This window comes from Pongo abelii, chromosome 20 (genome assembly GCF_028885655.2).
Source record: "Pongo abelii isolate AG06213 chromosome 20, NHGRI_mPonAbe1-v2.0_pri, whole genome shotgun sequence".
Lineage (NCBI taxonomy): Eukaryota > Metazoa > Chordata > Mammalia > Primates > Hominidae > Pongo > Pongo abelii.
In genome coordinates, this window is record NC_072005.2 from 64,044,825 (window position 1) to 64,069,006 (window position 24,182).

The 24,182-nt window shown below is 43.4% G+C and overlaps 1 protein-coding gene across 2 annotated transcripts; it reads left to right on the forward strand.

The window, feature by feature from the left end:
- Positions 1-11,508: 11,508 nt before the first annotated feature.
- On the forward strand, positions 11,509-21,719 carry ZNF543 (zinc finger protein 543). Of its 2 annotated transcripts, XM_024236944.3 has the most exons (4): positions 11,509-11,726; positions 14,526-14,652; positions 17,476-17,571; positions 18,959-21,719. In XM_024236944.3, the coding sequence occupies exons 1-4, from the start codon at positions 11,709-11,711 to the stop codon at positions 20,518-20,520; spliced, it is 1,803 nt and encodes a 600-aa protein (XP_024092712.3). In that variant the 5' UTR covers positions 11,509-11,708; the 3' UTR covers positions 20,521-21,719. The 2 variants fall into 2 exon arrangements, with proteins under 2 accessions (XP_024092712.3, XP_054397201.1); XM_054541226.2 differs by lacking the exons at positions 11,509-11,726; positions 14,526-14,652 and adding an exon at positions 17,728-17,833.
- Positions 21,720-24,182: the final 2,463 nt, after the last annotated feature.

Below are 24,182 nucleotides of genomic sequence, written 5' to 3' on the forward strand. Positions count from 1 at the left end.
TTGGCCAGGCATGGTGGTTCACGCCTGTAATCCCAGCACTTTGGGAGGCTGAGGCAGGCGGACCGCAAGGTCAGGAGTTCGAGACCAGCCTGGACAACATAGTGAAACCCCGTCTCCACTAAAAAAATACAAAAATTAGCTGGGCGTGGTGGTGCACGCCTGTAGTCCCAGCTACTCGGGAGGCTGAGGCAGGAGAATTGCTTTAACCCAGGAGGCAGAGGTTGCAGTGAGCTGAGATCATGCCACTGCTCTCCAGCCTGGGCAACAGAGCGAGACTCTGTCTCAAAAAAAAAAAAAAAAAAAAGTGCTGAATGTGAGAAAGCCTCTATCACTAGACCTCATCTTGTTTAGCACCAGAGAATTCATAGTGGAGAAGACCTTATGAGTACAGATCATGTGGCAAATTCTTTATAAAGACATTTGTTGAGTACCAGAAAGTCCACACTGGAAAAATGTCTTCTCAGTGTGGTAAACGTGAGAAATTCTAAAGCCACAATTCTTACCATGGTTCATGGCTTCATGTCCCCACCCAAATCTCATCTTGAATTGTAATCCCCATAATCCCCAGTGACCAGGGCAGGACCTGGTGGGTGGTGATTAGACCATGGGGGCAGTTTCCCCCCATGCCGTTCTCCTGTAGTGAGTTCTCACAAGATCTAAGGGGTTTTTTTTGGTTTTTTGTTTGTTTGTTGTTTGAGACGGAGTCTTGCTCTGTTGGCCAGGCTGGAGTGCAGTGGCATTATCTTGGCTCACTGCAACCTCCGCCTCCTGAGTTCAAGTGATTCTCCTGCCTCAGCCTCCCAAGTAGCTGGGACTACAGGTGTGCGCCACCACTTTCAGCTAATTTTTGAATTTTTAGTAGAGATGGGGTTTTGCCATGTTGGCCAGGCTGGTCTCGAACTCTTGACCTCAGGTGATCCGCCCATCTCAGCCTCCCAAAGTGCTAGCATTACAGGCATGAGCCACCGCGCCCAGCCCTCAATCTGATGGTTTTATAAGGGGCTCTTTCCTGTTCACTCATTCGCTCTCACCTGCCTCCATGTAAGAAGTGTCTTTGCTTCTCTCTTGCCTCCTGCCATGATTTTAAGTTTCCTGAGGCCTCCCGAGCTATGCAGAACTGTAAGTCAATTAAACCTCTTTCCTTTATAAATTACCCAGACTCAGGTATGTCTTTATAGCAGTGTGAGAATGGAGTAATGGACTATCTTGTAACATATCAGAGAAATCACAATGGAACAAGATCTTGTGTGTTCAGGAAATGTGGGAAAGCAGAAGCTCCTACCTTGCTTGGCAAATGAAAATCAACCAGAGAAAGGCCTTTTGTAGCAGATATAAGAAAGCATACAGTGAAGGCCTAACCTCATTAGGCATCAGAAAATTTACACCAGAGAGAGGCCTTAAGAGTTCACGGAATGTGCTCATTGTTTAACACGGCATGATCCTAAGAGAAAATCTCTTGAGAGTAACCTTTGAGAGGGAGCTCTAAGCCAGGATTTGAACCTCAGACATATGTGCATTCACACTGTAGAGATTACCTACAACTGCATGAGTGATCAGAAACAAATGGGGTCCTCATCTCTTTCCCCTTAGTGGTTTCAGCGTGGATATTATCCAGCTGCTGCCTAAAAGATCTGACCTGGGGCCTGCTGTGGATTTCAAGAGGTCCCCATCCTTAATAAACAGTGTTGACCCCACATGGTAGCTGAGATGGATTTCTCCAACCAGCTTCCCAATCCACCAACCTTAGATATGCCCACCTCATGATGTTCTCATTTGTGAGAGAGAAATGCCATAGTGTTTAACCCTTCAATCTGTTCTGTTCATTGTGTGGGACTGATTGAGAAAAGAAGGGCTTTCCTAGCAGGGACCACCAACTTTATGTGCCTCAGAGTGGACAGCAGGATGGTAGAGAGTAGCTCTAAGTCTAGTTTGGCCTGTTTTGCAATGCTACCCATCGTCTCTTAGGGAAAACTGTAGGGCATTGTGAGACTGATCTTGTGACTTGGATGTCAGGATCTCTGTGAGCCCTAAGCTCACCCTGATGAGGGAGTAGTTGGTGTGACAACCTCCAGTGCTTCTAGAAACAGCATAAGTTGAGTCCCTTTTTCCCAGAGGATGTGTCATATTCCATCAATTCTATTAAGGGGTGGCTGTCTCCCAGGACCTCTATGCAGAGGACATTGCCCCTGAAATCTAAAATCTGGCAGGCATGTAAGACCTACAGGGGCTAAGTAGGAAACAGATACAGAAACACTACATACAGAAACATTGGATAGTAGGGAGTGGTGGAGACTGGGAAACTAGAAGTTATGTGTGTACTCTAAAGGGGGATACACAAATTTAATGTGACTATGACTGCGATGAGGGTGTACAGAAATTCTCACGACCTGCTGAGCTCCTTTTCTCCTATGGCTGAGGCCAGTGTGAGAGCAAACAATCTGAAAATTTGTGAATTCCTGTACCTCCTTAGGCTGTTGATACTTTGGTCATCACTGAACAGGCAGGAACCCCAGGACTGACAAAAGAGAGCTTGTAGTCCATCGTGCATCTTTTGTGACCCAGCCAGCATGTGGGAAGTGATGGCCTTCATTGCTTTCTAGTTTTTGCTGCCACTGAAGGAGGGCTGACTCAAGATATGGGAAGAGGGAGAGAGTTGAATAAATACAGGATTGATTGATTCAGATTTTTATGTGGAAACTTTTTTTTCTTAACGCATTAATGATATATAATTGGCATACAATAAACTAATATTGAAATTGTATAATTTGATAAATTTTGACATGTATACACATGTCAAAAGTTTCCTCATGCCCCTTACTAATCTCCTCCTATTCTCCAATACTTTATCCCCATGTGACCATTGATTTGTTTAATGACACTATACATTAGTTAGCATTTTCTGAAATTTTATATAAATGTAATAATATGGTATGTGTTTATTTTTTATCTCTCTTTCAGTAAACTGTTTCTTTTTAGATTTGGGGGGTACAAGTACAGTTTTGTTATAGGGATATATTATGTATTGGTGAAATCTGGGCTTTTAGTGTGACTGTCACCCAAATAGTTCACATTGTACCCAATAGACAATTTCTCATTTTTCACTTTTTCCCCTTGTTTTGTGGGTTTATTTTCAACTTTTATTTTAAGCTCAAGGGGTCCATGTGCAGGCTTGTTACATGGGTAAATTGCATGTCACTGGGGTTTGATGTACAAATGATTTTGTCACCCAGGTAGTGAGCATAGCACCCAACAGGAAGTTTGTTTTTTGTTTTTCCCTTACCCTTCTCCCACACTCTCCCATCAAGTAGGCCCTGGCAGCTATTTTTCCCATCTTTGTGTTTATGTGTTCTCATTGTTTACCTCCCACTTATAAGTGAGAAGATGCAGCATTTGGTTTTCTGTTCCTGCATTAATTCATTTCTGATAATAGCCTCCAGCTCCATCCATGCTGCTGCAAAGGACATGATGTTTTTTATGGTTGCATAGTAATCCGTGGTGTATACATACCACTTTCTTTATTCATTTCACTGTTGATGGGCATCTAGGTTGATTCATGTCTTTGCTATTGTGAATAGTGCTGCAATGAACATACAGGTGCATGTGTCTTTTTGGTAGAACGATTTCTATTCCTTTGGGTACATAACCAGTAATGGGATTGCTGGGTCAAGTGGAAGGTCTGTTTTAAGTTCTTTGAAAAACATCCAAACTGCCTTCCTGAATAGCTGCACTAATTTACTTTCCCAGCAGCAGTGTATAAGCATTCCCTTCTCTCCACAACCTTGCCAATATCTGTTACTTTTTGACTTTAAAACAACCATTCTGACTGATGTGAGATGGCATCTCATTGTGGTTTGATTTACATTTCTCTAATCATTAGTGATGTTGAAACTTTTTTTCATATGCTTGTTGGCCACATGTATGTCTTCTTTTAAGAAATGTCTGTTTATGTCCTTGGCTCAATTTTTTAAATGAGATTGGTTGTTGTTTTGTTTGTTACTTTGCTTAAGTTCCTTATAGATTCTGGATATTAGACCTTGTCAGATGCACAGGTTGTGAATATTTTCTCCTATTCTGTATGCTGTCTGTTTACTCTGTTGGTGGTTTCTTTCTCTGTACACTTCAGTTTAATTAGGTCCCATCTGTGTATTTTTCCTTTGTTTCAATTGCTTTTAGAGACTTTGTCATGAAATCTTTGCCAAGGACTGTGTCCAGAATGATATTTTGTAGGTTTCTTCTAAGGTTTTTTATAGATTTAGGTCATACATTTAAGTCTTTAATCCATTTTGAACTGATTTTTGTATATGATGAAAGGAAGGGGTCCAGTTTCAGTCTTCTGCATATGGCTAACCAGTTATCCCAGCATCATTTATTGAATAAGAGTCCTTTCCCCATTGCTTGTTATTGCTTACTTTGTCAAAGATCAGATGTTTTGAGATATGTGGCTTTATTTCTGGGTTCTTTATGCTGTTCTAGTTGTCTATGTGTCTGTTTTTGTATCACTATCATGCTGTGTTGGTGACTGTAGGCTTTAAGTATAGTTTGAAGTTGGGTACTATGATGCCTCCAGCTTTGTTCTTTTTGCTTAGTATTGCTTTGGCTATTTGGACTGTTTTTGGGTTCCATGTGATTTTTAGAATATTTTTTCTGATTCTGTGAAAAATGACATTGGTAGATTGATGAAATAGCACTGAATCTGTAAATTGCTTTGGGCAGTATGGCTATTTTAACAATATTTATTCTTTTTATCCACGAGCATGAAATGTTTTTCCATTTGTTTTGGTCATCTCTGATTTCTTTCAGCAGTGTTTTGTAATTCTTGTTGTAGAGATCTTTCCACTCCCTGGCTAGCTTTATTACTAGGTATTTTATTCTTTTTCTTGACTATTGTGTATGAGATTGCATTCTTGATTTGGCTCTCAGACTGGACATTCACTGTACATTATTGGTACATAGAAATGCTGATTTTTGTACATTGATTTTTATACTAAAGCTTTACTGAAGTTATCAGTTCTAGGAGCTTTTGTGCAGAGACTATGGGGTTTTCTAAGTATAGAATCATATCCTCTGCAAAGAGAGATAGCTTAACTTCCTCTCTTCCTATTTGGATGCCTTTTATTTCATTATCTTGCAATTACTCTGGCTAGGACTTCCAGTACTATCTTGAATAGGAGTGGTAAGAGTGAGTATCATTGTCTTGTTCTGGTTCCCAAGGAAAATGCTTCCGGGTTTTGCCTGTTTGGTATGATTTTAGCTGTGAGTTTGTTATAGATGGCTTTTGTTGTTGTTTTGAGACAGGGTTCTTGCTCTGTCGCCCAGGATGGAGTGCAGTGATGCAATCACAGCTCATTGCAACCTCTGCCCTCCTGAGCTCAAGCGCCTCCCACCTCAGCCTCTCGAGCAGCTGAGACTACAGGTGTATGCCATCACACCTGGCTAATTTTTGTGTATTTTGTAGGAACGGGGTTTTGCTATGTTGCCCAGGCTTGTCTCTGCCTCCCAAAGTGCTGGGATTATAGGTGTGAGACACTGCACCTGGCCCATAGATGGCTCTTATTATTTTGAGGTCTGTTTCTTCAATGCCTAGTTTGTTGAGGGTTGGAAGGGCTGTTAAATTTTATTGAAAGCCTTCTGTGCATCTATTGAGATAACCATGTGGTTTTTGTTTTTTTGTTCTGTTTATGTGATGAATCACATTTCTTAATTTGCATATGTTGAGCCAACTTTGCATGCCAGATATAAAGCCTGCTTGAGTGTGGTGATCATGGTGGATTAGCTTTCTGATATGCTGTTGGATTCAGTTGAACTAGTATTTTGTTGAGAATTTTGCATTTATGTTTATCAGGGATATTGGCCTAACGTTTTCCTTTTTCATTTTGCCTCTGCCGGGTTTTGGTATCAGGATGATGCTGGCCTCACAGAATAAGTTAGGGAGTAGTCCCTCCTCCTTGATTTTTTGGGAATAATTTCAGTAGGATTAGTACCAGGTCTTTTTACATCTGGTAGAATACGACTGTGAATCCACCTGGTCCAGGGCTTTTTCTGGTTGGTAGCTTTTTAATTACTGATTCAATTTCAGAACTCATTACTGGTCTGTTCAGGATTTCATTTCTTTCTGGTTCAATCTTAGGAGATTGTATGTTTCATGGAATGTATCCATTTCTTCTAGGTTTTTTAGTTTGTGTGCTAAGTTTTTAGTTCTTAATAGTCTCTGAGAGAATTTTGTGCTTCTGTGGGGTAGGTGGTAATGTCACCTTTAACATTTCTCATTGTGTTTATTTGCATCTTCTTTTTTCCTTTATTAATCTAGCTAGTGGGCTACCAGTGTTGTTTATTCTTTTGAAAAACCAACTTACGGTTTTATGATCTTTGTATAGATTTTCACATCTCAGTTTTATTCAGTTCAACTCTGATATTGGTTATTTTTTTCTGCTGCTTTCCTTTCTTTTGGGGTTGTTTTTTTTTTTTCTTTTAGTTCTTCTAGGTGTGATGTTATTTTGTTAACTTGAGATTTATCTAACTTCTTGGTGTAGGCATTTTGCACTATAAACTTTCAACACTGCTTTAGCTGTGTCCCAAAGATTCTGGTATGTTGTATCTCTGTTTTAATTAGTTTCAAGGAATTTTTTGATCTGTCGTGATTTCATTCTTTAACTAAAACACATTCAGGAGAAGATTGTTTAATTTCCATGTAATTGTATGGTTTTGAGAATTCTTCTAGGTATTGATTTCTGTTTTTACTGTGCTATGGTCTGAGAGTGTGGTTGGTATGACTTTTTTTTTTAATTGTTGAGTATTGCTTTATGGCCAAGTATGTGATTGATCTTAGAATATGAGACATGTGCAGATGAAAAGAATGTATGTTCTGTGGTTGTTGGGTAGAGTATTCTGTAGATTTCTGTAAGGTCTATTTGGTCAAATGTCCAGTTTAGCTTCCAAATACCTTTTCTGCTTTGGTGATGCATCTAACACTGTCAGTGGGGTGTTGAAGTCTCCTGCTATTAATTGTCTGGTTGTCTAAGTCTTGTTGTAGGTCTCTAAGAACTTGTTTCATGAATATGGGTGCTCCAGTGTTTGGTGCATATATATTTGGGATAGTTAAGTCTTGTTGAATTGAATCCTTCATCACTGTGTGATGCCCTTCTTTGCCTTTTTTGATCATTGTTGGTTTAAAGTCTGTTTTGTGTGAAATAGCAATCCCTGCTCTTTTTTTTTCCCATTTGCTTGACCTTTCTCCATCCTTTTACTTTGTGCCTATGGGTGTCATTGCATGTGAGATGTGTCTAATGAAGAGAATACACAGTTGGGTCTCATTTCTTTTTCCAACTTGCCACCTTGTGCCTTCTAAGTGGGGCATTTAGCCTATTTACATTCAAGGTCAATATTGATAAGTGAGGATTTGATCCTGTCATTATGTTGTTAGCTGGTTGTTATGTGGACTTTATTGTACAGTTGGTTTGTAGTATCAACAGGATATTTGCTTAAGTTGTTTCTGTGGTGGCAGATACTCATCTTTTGCTTCTAGGTTTAGCACTGTTTTAAGGACTTCTTGTAAGGCAGGTCTGGTAGTAATGAATTCCCTTAACATTTGTTTGTCTGAAAAAGATTTTATTTATCCTTCACTTAATGAAGTTTAGTTTGGCTGGATGTTAAATTCTTGGTTCAAATTTCTTTCATTTAAAAATGCTGAATATAGGCCCCCAGTCTCTTCCAGTTTGTAAAATTTCTGAAAGGTCCACTGTTAGCCTGATCAGGTTCCTTTTGTAGGTAACCTGCCACTTCTCTCTACCTGCCTTTAATATTTTTCTTTTGTATTGACCTTGGAGAATCTGATGCCTATGTATCTTAGGGATGGTCATCTTGTATAATATCATCTCACAGGGGTTCTCTGAATGTCCTGAATTTGCATGTCAACCTCTCTAGTGTGGTTGGGGAAATGTTCATGGACAGTATCATCAAATATGTTTTCCAAGTTCCTTGTTGTCTCTCCATCTCTTTCTGGAATGCCAATGTGTTATAGGTTTGGTCTTTTTACATATCCCATATTTCTTGTAGGTTTTATTCATTTTTTAAAATTCTTTTTTCTTTATTTTTTTCTGCTGCATTGGTTCAAAGGAGTCGTGTTTGAGCTCTGAGATTATTTTCTCTTTGTGGGATAGCAAATATTTATTTGAAGAACTTTTAGGATAAAATTTAGTTTACCTCTGATAAAGCTGAAGAAAAATGATTGCAGTTTTTATGCATTAAATGATAAACATTGCCTTTGTATTCTTTTCCCAGTTCTTCTAAAATTTTTTCTATATCATCTTCTAGGAAGTCCGTGCTCCCTAAAACAACAACTTCTTTAAATTTAAATGTTTCTCCTAGTTCAGAAGCATTTCCTGGGGAAATTTCAAATATTCCAGAAAAGGGGTAAGGACGGCCACCATAAGCAAATTCTCTGCCATAGACTTCAATTCCTGAATGAAAAACTCCAGTTCCAATGGATGAGGTATATTCGTTCATCCAATACATGTCATACACGTTGAGCATAACACTAACTGGTCAGCTCCCATCCTCCTCCCCGCGGCCGCCGCCTAGTCCTCAAGCCGCTCCGTCTCCGCGGGGCCAGAGGCCGCTCTCACCCCTGCGGGCGCTTCAAGGGGCCTAAGCCGGGCACTAACCGTACAGCCCTGCCCGCGGCAGCCGGGGCAGAAGCATCGGGCAGCCAAGCCACTCCCGGGCGCCAACGACAGGAGCCTCTGTGCGGACAGGGCTAGACAGCTGGCGGCCCGCTCCGGATGAGGCACCTCCCCTAGGCGGCAGACACGTGGGGAAAAGCTGAGCTCTGAGACTATTTTCTAAGCTTGGTCTGTTCTGTTATTAGTGCTTCCAATTACATTATGAAATTGCAATTGCTGTAGTTAATTTCTTATTTCCAGAAGTTCGGTTTGATGACTCTTTTTCTTTTCTTTTTTTCTTTTTCTTTTTTCTTTTTCTTTTTTTTTTTTTTTTTTTTTTTTTGAGACGGAGTCTTGCTCTTTTGCACAGGCTGGAGTGCAGTGGCATGATCTTGGCTCACTGCAACCTCCATCTCCTGGATCCAAGGGACTCTTGTGCCTCAGCCTCCCGAGTAGCTGGGATTACAGGTGCCTGCCAGCACACCCAGCTAATTTCTGTATTTACAGTAGAGATAGGGTTTCACCATGTTGGTCAGGCTGGTTTCGAACTCCTGACCTCAAGTGATCCACCCGCATCAGCCTCCCAAAGTGCTGGGATTACAGACGTGAGCCACCGTGCCCAGCCCATTTTGGTTCTTTCTTAATATGGTAATATTATATTTAAACTCTTGGATTGCATTATTGGTTTCCTTGGATTTTGCCTTCCTTGCCATCCAGACTCTGAATTCTAAGTCATTTCAGCCATTTAAGCATGGTTACAAACCATCACTAGGGAGCTAGTGCAGTCGTTTGAAGACTTTTAGAGTTGCCAGAAATCTTGCACTGGTTCTTTCTCATATGTGTGGGATGATGTTCCTTGAATCTTTGAAGTTGCTCTCCTTTGGATGGGGCTTTCTGCTTTCATATTATTTGATGCCCTTGGGAGTTTTACTGTGGTATAAGTTGGGTTTAGTTTAATGGTTTCAATTATGGGTGCTTTCACAGGCCAAGGCTCAGCTGAGCACTCCTGAGCTGCATGCTGTAAACCTGGGTAGAGGGGATTAAGCCCTTGGCTTTGTTCTCTGGCTGCTTGGGGTGAAGAGCCTGCTGTGCTAGAGGGGCTGAGGTGTTCTCAGTCTGCTGGCAAAAGTGCTCCAGCAGAGCACTGTGGGGACTGCAGAGAGTGCACTGTGGCTGGGGGATGGGGAGGCCACAGGCAAGTGTGCACCACTTGGGCAGTAGAGGGGAGCTACCTGCAAGTGTGTGCCAATGGGGTGGCATAGCCGTGGTGTAGGTGAGTGAAGCACCATGGTGTGAGGGGTCCCCGGCAATGCCTCCCACCTTTTTGAATCTCCAGTGTCTATTATTCCACTATTTCCATATGTATACATCATTTAGCTACCACTTATAAGTGATAATATGCAGTATTTGACTGTTTCTGAATTATTTCACTTAAGAGAATGGCCCCCCAGTTCCAGCCATATTGCTGCAAAAGCCATGATTTTTTTTTTTAATGACTGAGTAGTATTCCATGGAGTGTATATATATATATATATATCGCATATATATATCGCATATATATATATATCGCATATATATATCGCATATATATCGCATATATATATCACATATATATCGCATATATATGTCACATATATATCATATATATGTCACATATATCGCATATATATCACATATATATCGCATATATGTCACATATATATATCGCATATATATATATATATATCGCATTTTCTTTATCCAGTCATCTGTCGATGGACACTTAGGTTGATTCTATGACTTTGCTACTGTGAATAGTGCTACAGTAAGCATGTAAGTACAGGCCTCTTTTTGATATAGTGGTTTACTTTCCTTTAAGTAAATACCCAAGAGTGGAATTGCCAGATCAAATGGCAGTTCTATTTTTAGTTCTTTGATAAATCTACATACTGTTTTCCATAGAGGTTGTACTAATTTACATTCCCACCAATAGCGTATAAGCGTTCCCTTTTCCTTGCATCCATACCAACATCTGTTGGTTTTTTACTTTTTAATAATAGCCACTCTGACCAGTATAAGATGGCATCTCAGTGTGTTTATGTGTGTGTGTTTTCTCTCATCATATCTCATTATAACCTCAAATTCCTGGGCTCAAGCAATCCTCTTGCTTCAGCCTCCCAGTATCTAGGACTACAGGCGTACACCATCATGCCTTGCTCTTTTTTTTTTTTGTAGATATAACATCTTACTGTATTGCCCAGGGTGGTCTCAAACTCCTGACCTCAAGCAATTATTGTGTTGGCATCCCAAAGCACTGAGATTACATGTATGAGCTACCTCCCTAAAAGAAGGAAAGTGAGCCAGAAGCTCTGGGCCCAGCCCATGATCTGAATCGGGGCGAATATCCCCGCCTCCTGACCTCAATTTTCCTAAGCTAGAAAGGACCTTTCGACCCTCCGACTTGTGCCGATAGTAAAGCGGCGGCCTTAAGACGACGCGGGGGTCCTTGTGCGCACTTACATGGAGTCGGCCGCGCTTGGTTATTTCCCACACCCGGTAGATGTGAGGAAAAAACTGCCTTACTCAGAAGGCACCACCCCTTGCGTCGGCCGCGGACTCTAGGCCAATGACGGCCCAGGACACGGGCGTTTCCTGCGGGCCAGGGCGGCGGAGGTGGGACTTCCGCTTCGTCGCGTGACGTCATCTCCGTGAGCAGGATTGGCCCGGAAACAGTGTGGGGCCTGGACCGCTGGGTAGGAGCGTCCAGCGGCCTGAGCGGGGGAGGGTAATGAGGCTGGTACGCCCCTTCTCCGCATCTTGGCGGGAGCCTGACGCTCCGCTTCTTCCCTAACTGGGTGTTCCACCGGCGCCCGCCGGGGCCCAGGCCTCCGCAGCTGCCCTCCGTCTCCTGAGCCCCGACGCTGCGCCCGCTTTGTGCTCATTTTTCTCTGGGGAAACTGAGGCTCCGAGTGCGAAAGTCAGCCGAGGTCGCCCCGTCCAGGACAGAGAAGGGCTGGGGGGTCGGCTGAGCCGCGGCATTCCCGGTTCCCGCTAGGGCTGCAGGGTCTCAGGATGGCAGCCTCGGCGCAGGTGAGTGGACGAGGTTTCGGCCTTGCTGCTGCTCTGCTATTTCTGGAGGCCTTGTGGGCAGGAAGAAGCCAAGACAGCCACAGGACTTTTCTTCGTTGCCGTGGTTTATTTCAGAGAAGTGGCCGTAGCTTGTCATTTCCTTTATCCGCAGTCCTGCCATAGTGTTGGCCTCCGACAGGTGCTCAGTCCTTCGTAGAAGGATGAATGATGCTTCCTTCATGGAGCTCATCACACTTCCCCTAAATCCAACTTCATCTGTTGCCTGCCAGCCCCTACGTCATCCACCTGGCCAACCACCCCGACCTTGTCTCTCCATTTTTCCGTTGTCCTTTGCTCTTTAGAGCCACCAACCTGACCGTGCAGTCCTCTTCCTTTTTCCAGGCTTTCTCTTTGCACTTCCCTTTGCCTTGAACACTGCCCCTATAACTTCGCAGGGCCTCCCTCTCATATCTTTCTGGTCTCTGTCCAGATGTCACCTATTTGGAGGTGGCTTTCTTGGCAGTTCCGGCTAAAGTGGCGCCTTACGCACTTGCCCATTTTTGGCAATGTGTGGCATTTTTGTATAGAGAATCTGACGATATTAAAGAAGCTTGCCGCTTGAGTTGGTCTAGGATGTTATGTGAACAAAGAGAAAAGAAATAATTGCAAAGAGTGACAGCTGATCATGAGGAGTCCTTGCTGTGGGCTGATTGGCAGACATTATTTAACCCTCAGCTCCTTTAATCCTGAACTCTTTAGAATTAGGTTCTCTTGTCATCACTGTTTTACACAAGAGCAGCTTGAGGCTCACATAGGTTCAATTACCTGCCTTACATCACTGTAGCTCTTAAGTATCAGAAACTAACAACTGGTATGTCTACCATCACAGCCTGTGTTTTTACCCTCTTCTTTACCCGCATTGGTTAGGGAGGCCTGGGGGTGACACCTAAAGTAAACTTTGCAAGTTGAGCAGGCTTCCTTCTAGCAGGTGGTCTTGGACATGAGGAGTCATGGCATTTCATGCTGGTGGAACTGTGTGAACTAAAAAAAAAAATGGTTTATTGGTTGTTTAAGAAATCCGCAGGGGACCCGTGTGGCTTCCACAGTGGTTTCCTGAGTGGTTTTCTCCTATGCCAGCTGACACATGTCTTGGGACACAAGATTTTGTGGTCTTTTGCTAGATGTGCCTTCCTCCTTAGCCAGGACAGACATCATAGCCAGTCAGGGGCCCATGTTCTCATGGCTACAACCTGCTGTGTCCTCTGTGACTCTTGTTCGTTGCTTCTGAAGTATCCTGACCTCAGGGATACTTGCTGGTAGGACTCAAACAGGAAAAGGTAGTGATAGCTTGTTGTGGATTCTTCCTATGAGAATGGGCATCTGTGAGGTCCAGAAGTGTCCAAGGCAGCAGATGCAGGTCCAGGCCCTGCCACTTTTGAGGCAGGTGCCACCACCTCAGGTGACTCTTCTGTGAGATAGGTGATTATGACTATGCTGCTCCACCCATGTCCATGAAAATATTTTCAAGTGGCTAACCCCAGCACAGTGGCATGTGTCTGTAGTTCCAGCCTGGGAGGCTAAGGCAGGAGGATCTTGAGTTCAAGCCCAACCTGGGCAAAATATTGAGACCCTGTCTCAAAAAAAAAAAATCCTGTAAATATTTTCAGGGTGGCTCAAATGGATGTGTTTCAATGTTTCCCATCCTCATTAACTGTGCATTAACTTTGCTAATGAAGGAGTGTCGGGTTGCATGATTAGAACATAGACCATAGGGTCCTGGGTTCAAATTCTGTGTCTTCTGATAAGATATGTGACTTTGGGTAGACTAATGGAGGGCCTGGACCTCAAGTCTCTGAGTGTGACATGGAGATGATGATGGTGAACTCAGGAGCTGTGGCCCTTTGCCCCAGTGTTTCCTTTACAGCTTTTCTTCAGATCTTTTGACTATTCTTGGTGAAGTGGAAAACCCTGTTGTGTTGACCTGGACATCAGGGCTCAGATAAATGAAATGAGATTTCCAAGGTCACATAGCAGGCTTGTGTTGATTTCAGGAATTTGGTTTTAAACCTCAGGAGTCTGACTCCCGAGCTGGGGACTTTTAGTCACTTTACCATGGCATGTAAAGCCATTAGCATGAGACAGGCTCACAGGGAGGATTGGTAAGACTCAGGTGCTGTTCTTGTTATTGTTGCTGGTGTTGTTTTTGTTATTATTCTTTCCCATTCCTCTGATGTCTCAGAGCACTTACTGTCTGTGCCTCTCAGTCCACTTAGGATTGTCCTAACCTTATTTCTGTGTCAAGTGGCTTCCTGCACAGGAGGCTTCTCTCTCTTCACTGCAGTAATTTTTTTTTTGAGATGAGTCTCGCTCAGTCGCCCAGGCTGGAGTGCAGTGGTGCGATCTCGGCTCACTGCAAGCTCCACCTCCTGGGTTCACACTCCTGCCTCAGCCTCCCGAGTAGCTGGGACTACAGGCGCCTGCCACTATGCCCGGTTAATTTTTTTGTATTTTTAGTAGAGACGGGGTTTCACCGTGTTAGCCAGGGTGGTCTCAATCGCCTGACCTCGTGATCTGTCCGTCTCGGCCTCCCAAAGTGCTGGGATTACAGGTGTGAGCCAGCGCACCTGACCGACACTACTGTAATTTATCCAAGGCAATGTCCGCATTCCCCTCATGCCTGGCACAGATCATGGCCCTCTAGAGATGCTTGGTGATTTGATTCTTGGGTCACTGTGCATCTTTTGCAGTGCTGGAGTGACAAGTTCTAATTGTATTCCACAGTTTCAAGGGAAACACTACTATCTCTGTTTAATTTTCCAGGTGTCTGTGACCTTTGAGGATGTGGCTGTGACATTCACACAGGAGGAGTGGGGACAGTTGGACGCAGCCCAGAGAACCTTGTATCAGGAGGTGATGCTGGAGACCTGCGGACTTCTTGTGTCTCTGGGTAAGGCCCCTTCTGGTCCCGTGCTCCCTTAGGATTGAGTTCTCCTACTCATGTTCCCCTTTGTCCTCCACAGCCTACTTGTTCTGAGGCTCCTGGCACCACACAGGGGTGTTCACCATTTGCTCCGAGTGTAGCACTTGGGAGACCAGGGTCTGGTGTCCAGGAGTCCACTCCCATCTCCACTGCTTATGATCCCTGTGTTCCTGGGTAAGTTAAGGAATCCCTCTGTGCCTCAGTTTTTCTCATGAATAAAAAGGGCCAGGCCAGGCACAGTGGCTCATGCCTGTAATCCCAGCACTTTGGGAGGCCGAGGCGGACAAATCGGGAGGTCAGGAGTTTGAGACAAGCCTGGGCAACATGGTGAAACCCCGTCTCTACTAAAAATACAAAAAATTAGCCGGGTGTGGTGGCGGGCGCCTGTCATCCCAGCTACTCAGGAGGCTGAGGCAGGAGAATCACTTGAACCCGGGAGGCAGAGGTTGCAGTGAGCTGAGATCGCATCACTGCACTCCAGCCCAGGCGACAGTGTGAGAGAGACTCCGTCTGAAAAAAAAAAAAAACGGGCCAATATAGTATTTATTTCACAGGGCTAGTGTGAGGGCAAATGGTTCAGTACAGTGTGTTGTGATAGGTGGTTGGGTGCAGGTTAGCAATTGTGACCCCTGTTGCTGTCACTATTGTTACTGCTGTCTAAATCATTGTCGTCATAATCAGCAATATTACACTTGGACTCAGCATTTTTTGGAACAACTTTGTATAGTTTTGTGGTTAAATTGGCCAGGTGCTTTTGATGACTAGACTCAGGTGTCCATTTTAGCTTGGCCATTCGCCATTTCCCAGATTTTGGCAAGTCACTTTATCTGCCTGAGCCTCGATTTCTTCATCTATAATGTGGTCCTGATTGCAGTACATTCTTAATGTGCATCCTGTGAAGAAATCCTAAAATAGAATTTTTCGTGCAGGGACCATAGGAGTAGCAATGTAATGCTTTGCTTAGAATGTAAAAAAAAGCCTTAGGTCAGTGAAGAAACTTACCTTTCTCCTGAATGGAGAATCAGTATCTCAAATATGTTATTTCTCTTCTAAACTAATGCCTAAATTTAATTCAGTGTTTATAAAATACAATGCATTTAAATTGCTTGGCATATTCCCTAGGTTATAGTTACATTGTATAAATATCAGTTATTGACATACTATTAGGAGTAAAGTTCTATGGCCCGGTGGCATATTGATTAAGGACTTGGATTCGAGAGCCACAGCAGGAAAGTCTCTCCGAGAAGTTTTTGAGCTGAGACCCAAAGAGTGAGTTAATTAGAACGAACAAGTTAGAGGAGCAAGTAGTATTCCAAGTAGGCAGGCCGGCATGTGCAAAGGCCCTGAGGTCGTGGGGAGCATGATCCTGACAAAGCTGAAGGAAGGTCTGATTCCCCTTTTTCACTGCACTGTCATTGAACCCAGTGCCAAGCACATAGCAAAAATGAGCAAACATTTGCTTAGAGATGACTGATGAATCCCACCCTGTGTTTTTGTGGGTCCTACTGCCTGTGCCATTAACTTCTCCATAGAGTACTTATGTCTTTTACCCTCTTATATTTTGAAAAGTTTTGGGCTATATGTGCAGTTCAGCTCATACAGTCTTAACCCTGAAGGAAATATATTATCTCACCTAATAAGCTTAGTGGTAAGGCTGGCTCTTGGGTTGGTGGGTGTCAAGCCAGTTGTCTTTCTTTGCTCCCACTTTCTTTTTTCTTTTTTGGAGACAGGTTCTCACTCTGTAACCCACGCTGGAGTGCAGTGGTATGATCTCAGCTCACTGCAGCCTCACCTTCCGGGCTCAAGTGATCCTCCCACCTCAGTCTCCTAAGTAGCTGGGACCACAGGTGCATGACAACCACCTGGCTACTTTTTGTATTTTTAGTAGAGATGGGGTTTCACCATGTTGCCCAGGCTGGTCTCAGACTCCCAAAGTGTTGGGATTACAAGCGTGAGCCACTGTGCCCAGCCTCTTTGCTCCCTCTTCTTGGTAAGGTTTTTAGGCAGGTTCCCTCACAGAATTCCCAGAATGCTGCATGGCAGCAGGAGTGGCAGCCTCCCTCATTTAGCCCTTCCTGAAAGAGAAGGCTTTTTCTCTCTTTGGAGTGGCTGGTATAGGTCACCTGCCTACTTCAGAGTACAGATGATCAGGGTTGCCATTTGCAAGATGATGATGGAGACCAGGGCTTTTCTACCTGCCATAGGGACTAATTATAAAATCCCTTCAGAAAATTTGTCTTAACAGGGTTGAGATTTTTGTAGGATGGAGATTAAAAGTAATTGGTACTATCACACAGCCAGCACTACTGCTTACAGTCTTTGGGGCCCAATGAGGATGGTTTGTTTTTTTTTTTTTTGAGATGGAGTTTCGCTCTTGTTGCCCAGGCTGGAGTGCAGTGGCATGATGTCGGTTCACTACAACCTCCGCCTCCCGGGTTCAGCCTCCCGAGTAGCTGGGACTACAGGTGCCTGCCACCACACCTGGCTAACTTTTTGTATTTTTAGTAGAGATGGGGTTTCACCATTTTGGGCAGGCTGGTCTCGAACTCCTGACCTCAGGTGATCCACCTGCCTTGGCCTCCCAAAGTGCTGGGATTATAGGCATGACCCACTGTGCCCAGCCAGATGGTGTTTTTGTAGTTGTTTTATGGTCACGGTTCAACATTTTCTTCGCTTGGCTGAGAATAGCTTCACTTCATGGTCTTCCCCGTCCTGAAGTCCCAGATCAGATTGACAGGTTTCTTTCTTCTAACCTAACTCCCTGTGTCCTCTTTTGTTCTCCATGCACAGGCTGTCCTTTGTTCAAACCAGAGCTGATCTACCAGTTGGATCACAGACAGGAGCTATGGATGGTTACAAAAGACCTCTCCCAAAGCTCCTATCCAGGTAGGAGCCAACAGCTGGGAAGGTGGGGGTCATGGCAGCTTACACATGGAAAAGTGAACACTGCCTCTGAAGTTTGTGGGCAGTCTTCTTATTGTGGTCTCTCTGGGTGCTTGGGATCCATGGAGCCTCTTTTTTTTTTTTTTTTTTCCCCGTCAGACTGGGTCTCACTCTGTCACTCAGGCTGGAGTACAGTGGTGTGACCATAGCTCACTGCAGCGTCAACCTCCTGGGCTCAAGGGATTCTCCCACCTAAGCCTCCCAGGTAGGTGAGACTACAGGCATGTGCACCATGCCTGGCTGAGTTTTTAAAATTTTTTATAGAGATGGTCTTGTTATGTTGCTGAGGCTGGTCTCAAACTCCTGGGCTCAAGCTCTCCTCCTGCCTCAGCGTTTGAAAATGCTGAGCCACCAAGCCTGGCCTCTTACATCTTAAATTTAAGTACTTCCAAGTGAGGTCCCAGATGTATATATTTCACTAGCCCATAATAAAAAATTATGGCTAACATGTATTTATTTCTTACTCAGTGCCTTGCTCTCTGCCGACCATAGTGTATGTAGTGTTTCCCTTCATCTTCACTATAGTTCTATAAGGCAGACTCTATTTTTGGCCCTTTTTTGTTTATTTGTTTCCGAGATGGAGTCTCCCACTGGTTCCCTGGCAGGAGTGCAATGGCACAATCTTAGCTCACTACAACCTCCATCTCCCGGGTTCAAGTGATTCTCCTGCCTTAGCTGGGATCACAGGCATACGCCACCACACCTGGCTAATTTTGTGTTTTTAGTAGAGACGGGGTTTCTCCATTTTGGTCAGGCTGGTCTCAAACCCCTGACCTTAGGTGATCCACCCTCCTCAGCCTCCCAAAGTGCTGGGATTACAGTCATGAGCCACCGTGCCCAGCATAATTTTCTCTTTGAAGATCTACTCTAGGCTGGGCATGGTGACTCATGCCTATAATCCCAGCACTTTGGGAGGCTGAGGGTACTATTTCATCTTCTTGTTCTCACTGAAATGCTGATCTTGTTTCTTCTTCTTCTTTTTTTTTTTTGAGATGGAGTCTTGCTCTGTTGCCCAAGTTGAAGTGCACTGGCACAATCTCGGCTCACTGCAACCTCTGCCTTCCGGGTTCAAGTGGTTCTCCTGCATTAGCCTCCTGAGTACCTGGGATTACAGGCATGCGCCACCATGCCCAGCTAATTTTTGTATTTTTAGTACAGACGGGGTTTCACCATGTTGGCCAGGCTGGTCTCAAGCTCCTGACCTCAGGTGATCTGCCTGCCTTGGTCTCCCAAAGTGCTGGGATTACAGGTATGAACTACTGTCCCTGGCCTTTGTTTCTTCTATAATGCCATCTCTAATAAGCCTTTTTGTGTATTGTATTCCTTCCAGGTGACAACACAAAACCCAAGACCACAGAGCCTACCTTTTCTCACCTGGCCTTGCCTGAGGAAGTCTTACTCCAGGAACGACTGACACAAGGAGCCTCAAAGGACTCCCAATTAGGGCAATCCAAGGATCAGGATGGGCCATCTGAAATGCAGGAAGTCCACTTGAAAATAGGGATAGGCCCCCAGCGGGGGAAGCTCCTGGAGACAGTGAGTTCTGAACGTGATGGTTTGGGGTCAGATGATGGTATATGTACAAGGATTACACAAAAACAAGTTTCAACAGAAGATGATCTCTATGAATATGATTCACATGGACCAGTTACAGATTCCTTGATTCGTGAAGAGAAAAATTCCTATAAATGTGAGGAATGCGGGAAAGTGTTTAAAAAGAATTCCCTCCTTGTTCAGCATGAACGGATTCACACTCAAGTGAAGCCCTATGAATGCACAGAGTGTGGGAAAACCTTTAGCAAGAGCACTCATCTTCTTCAGCACCACATCATCCACACTGGGGAGAAGCCCTATAAGTGCATGGAGTGTGGAAAGGCTTTTAACCGCAGGTCACACCTCACGCGGCACCAGCGGATTCACACCGGAGAGAAACCTTATAAGTGCAGTCAGTGTGGAAAGGCCTTCACCCACCGCTCCACTTTTGTCTTGCATAACAGGAGCCACACTGGAGAAAAACCATTTGTGTGCAAAGAATGTGGCAAAGCCTTTCGAGATAGGCCAGGTTTCATTCGACACTACATCATCCACACGGGAGAGAAGCCCTATGAGTGCATTGAGTGTGGGAAGGCCTTCAGCCGCCGGTCATACCTCACGTGGCACCAACAGATTCACACTGGAGTGAAACCCTTTGAATGCAGCGAGTGTGGAAAAGCTTTTTGCGAGAGTGCAGACCTCATTCAACACTACATTATCCACACTGGGGAGAAGCCTTATAAGTGCATGGAGTGTGGGAAGGCCTTTAACCGTAGGTCACACCTCAAGCAGCATCAACGGATTCATACTGGGGAGAAACCTTATGAATGCAGTGAATGTGAAAAGGCCTTTACCCACTACTCCACTTTTGTCTTGCATAAAAGGACCCACACTGGAGAAAAACCCTATGAATGCAAAGAATGTGGAAAAGCCTTTAGTGATAGGGCAGACCTCATTCGACACTTCAGCATCCACACTGGAGAGAAACCCTATGAGTGCGTGGAGTGTGGAAGGGCCTTCAACCGCAGTTCACACCTTACGAGGCACCAACAGATTCACACTGGAGAGAAACCCTATGAATGCATCCAGTGTGGGAAAGCCTTTTGCCGGAGTGCAAACCTTATTCGACACTCCATCATTCACACTGGAGAGAAGCCGTATGAATGCAGTGAGTGTGGAAAGGCTTTTAATCGTGGCTCATCCCTCACACATCATCAAAGGATTCATACTGGGAGAAACCCTACCATTGTAACAGATGTGGGAAGACCTTTTATGACTGCACAGACTTCAGTCAACATCCACGAACTTCTATTAGGGAAAGAGTTTTTGAATATCACCACTGAAGAAAATCTGTGGTGAAAGGGAACATCTTACCATCTGGCGATTCACACTGAAGAGAAACTTCATAAGCATCCTCTCTTTGAGAAAACCTATAATAGATTATCATTTGTCATCTAAACAATCATGTTAGAAATTGAACCAGCCTGGAGTCTTATTCTCCATCTGAGAATTCACCCATGAGAGAGACCCAGTGGTTGCTATGCACTTAGGAAAACCTTCAGCCACATCTTTCTTCTTAGTTTACAGTGAAATATTATCTCAGGGATATTTAAACAAAGGAAGAGGAGATATAGGGAAGAGAAAGAAAACAACGGCTTCTTTTAGACTTGTCTGACAAGGCTATGGCAATTTGTCATCCCTTTGTTATTTTATTTGGGAGAGGGAAATGTTTCAGAAACAAAAGATCTCATCCCCTTTATTTTTCCTGTGTATACATTCACTGCTGCCCAGTATCAGAACAGTTAGACAAACGAGGGCTTGAAAACATTTTGTGAAAGCTTGCTTAGTCCTGCAACATTCTCCACTCTCGAGGTGCAGGAGCATACATCTTTATAAAAAATGTGGAGGCTTGAGTTACGAAACACTTTTATAAGGAGATAAGGATGTACATATGTTTGGACACATTGTCCACTTCAGATGCTTGTTTAAAAAAACGTTTCACCATGTGTCTTTATCCAATACACATCCTTTTTCTTGATGTGGATTTACTTTTTTTTTTTTTTTTTAGTTTTCCTGGGATAGGGATGATAGTGTAATTGTTCATGCACAGAGTAATCCTGGGAATCTTAGTTTTTTCCTATGATTGTGGTTTCTCAGCTTCTTTACCTCTCCTTTGAGAGAGTTAGGTCCACCTCAGTTTTCTAAAGGTCAAATTAAGGCCCCCCAAAAATACAGTATGTAGCTGAATTCCTTTGAAAGATCATGATAAACTCAGAAGAACAAACACATAGAAGGAATGTCATTTTTAATCTTTAAAGAGTGTGTGAAAATTCACTTTAACTGGAATTTTAACAGGCAAGCCGGCATGCATGTATGTAGGGATGTGTGACTTTCACAGTTGTCACCATGGACTTAGGCTTGATTAAAATGATATACATTTAGAGCGTTTTGTAATTCCTTTTTGATAATATTTTTAAGACTAGATTTTGAGCCATGTGATAGTATTACCTCATATTAAATATATTGTGCAGAAGTAAAAATAACCATGTATTCACTTTGAACTCCTCAAAGCCTTATTTATTTATTTATTTACTTATTTACTTACTTGGTTTAGGAGCGGAGGTTTAATAGGCAAAAGAAAGAGAAAGGAGACTAGCTCTCTCCTATGAGAAGAGAGGGGTGTCTGAGTGGGACTTCCCTCCTCAGAGCCTTTTTTTTTTTTTTTTTTTTGAGACAAAAGAGTTTTGCTCTTGTTGCTCAGGCTGGAGTGCGGTGGCACAATCTTGGCTCACTACAACCTCTGCCTCCCAGGTTCAAGTGATTCTTCTGCTTCAGCCCCCCGAGTAGCTGGGATTACAGGTATGCGCCACCACGCCCAGCTAATTTTGTATTTTTAGTAGAGATGGGGTTTCTGCATGTTGGTCAGGCTAAGCTCAAACTCCTGACAGGTGATCTGCCCGCCTCGGCCTCCCAAAATGCTGGGATTACAGGCGTGAGCCACTGCACCCAGCCCTCAGAACACTTGTGAGTTTTAGTGAACACTTGTATAGTTTTCTATTGTAGTTGTAGGCAAAGCCATTTTGTATTGCGTTAATTCATGTCATTATTTTGAAGACATCTCTTGGTCCTTTTTTGTTTTTAATTGAGATGGAGTCTCGCTCTTGCCCAGGCTGGAGTGCAGTGGTGAGATCTCGGCTTACTGCAGCCGCCTCTGCCTTCCGGGTTCAAGTGATTCTCCTGCCTCAGCCTCCCAAGTAGCTGGGACTACAGGTGTGTGCCACCACACCCTGCTAATTTTTGTATCTTTAGTAGAGATGGGGTTTCACCATGTTGGCCAGGATGGTCTCCATCTCTTAACCTTGTGATCTGCCTGGCTGAACCTTCCAAAGTGTTGGGATTACAGGCGTGGGCCACTGCACCCGGCCCTCCTTGTCCTTTTTATGTCATGTCTAAGAACTCCTTACCAGGTTTTCTATCATATTTCCTCCTACAAATTTTATCTTCTACATTGGATCTGATTCATGTTAAGTTAATTTTTGTGTTACAGTATGAACTTTAGTTTCTTCTGTTGTTGCCCATGAATTTTTTTAAGCTCCATTTGTTGAAAAGACTATTCTGCCTCTATTGAATTGCTTTTACACCTTAGCAAAAAATTATTTAAGTATATTCATATTGGCCTATTTCTTGGTTCTCTGTGTTATTCCATTGGTCTTTGAGCCTAAACCTATGCCAATACCACTCTATTTTGATTACGATTGCTATCTACTAAATTTTAAAATAGGGTAAACTTATTCCTCACTCTTTGTTCTTTTTAAAAATTGATTTGGGGCCGGGCATGGTGGCTCATGCCTGTAATCCCAACACTTTTGGAGGCCAAGGTGGGCAGATTACGTGAGGTCAGGAGTTCAAGACCTGCCTGGCCAATATGGTGAAAACTCGTCTCTATTTAAAAAATACAAAACCTAAGCCAGGCAAGGTGGCAGGCGCCTGTAGTCCCAGCTACTCGGGAGGCTGAGGCAGAAGAATTGTTTGAACCCGGGAGGTGGAAGTTGCAGTGAGCTGAGATGGTGCCACTACACTCCAGCCTGGGCGACAGAGTGAGACCCTATCTCAAAAAATAATAAGAATAAAAAATAAAAATTGATTTGGCTTTCATATCAATTGTTTCCTTTGGCTTTGCATATACATTTTATTGCATGTATGTCTCTATGAAATATGTTGCTGGGATTTTGATATAAATTACCTTAAATTTAAAGATCGTTTTGGTGGGAATTGACATCTTGTTGAGTCTTGCAGTTCATGAATATGGTACATCCCTCTGTTTATTGAGGTCCTCGTTGATTTATTTCATAAGGGTTTTGTAATTTTCAGCTTATAGATTATGGACATATTTTAAAAATCTAGACAGTTTCTTAGAGGGCCGTTATATGTTGTATCGAGTTTTAAATTTCAGTTTGCACTTGATACTTGCAGTTATAGAGAAATATATAAATTAGAATTTTTATATGTATTCTGTGACTTTGCTGAAGTCAGTAGTTCTAGCAACATTTTTTGATAGCTTTCTTAGGATTTTCTTCATAAATATTAATGTTATTAGCAAACATCAAACATCTTATTTCTACTTTTTTTTTTTTTTTTTTTTGACACTCTTACTCTGTCACCTAAGCTGGAGTACAGTGGTGCGATCTTGGCTCACTGCAACCTCTGCCTCTCGGGTTCAAGGAATTTTTACCCTCAGCCTCTCGAGTAGCTGGGATTACCGGCACACTCCACTATGCCCAGCTAATATTTGTGTATTTTTTAGTGATGAGGTTTCACCATGTTGCCAGACGGGTCTCAAACTCCTGAGCTCAAGTGAGCCTCCTGCCTTAGCCTCCCAAAGTGCTGGAATTATAGGCATAAGCCACTGCTCCTGGCCCAAACATCTTATTTCACCTACCCAATCTATATTACTTTTATTTCCTTTTCTTGTGTTTATTGCACTAGCTAGAACTTCCAGTGTGCTGTTGAATAGAAGTGGT

What these genes read in the sequence shown, in the direction of transcription:
- ZNF543 (XM_024236944.3), top strand. An exon ending in CGGACTTCTTGTGTCTCTGG is followed by an intron (nt 14,653 to 17,475) that starts GTAAGGCCCCTT and finishes CTCCATGCACAG; the next exon opens with GCTGTCCTTTGTTCAAACCA. An exon ending in CTCCCAAAGCTCCTATCCAG is followed by an intron (nt 17,572 to 18,958) that starts GTAGGAGCCAAC and finishes TATTCCTTCCAG; the next exon opens with GTGACAACACAAAACCCAAG.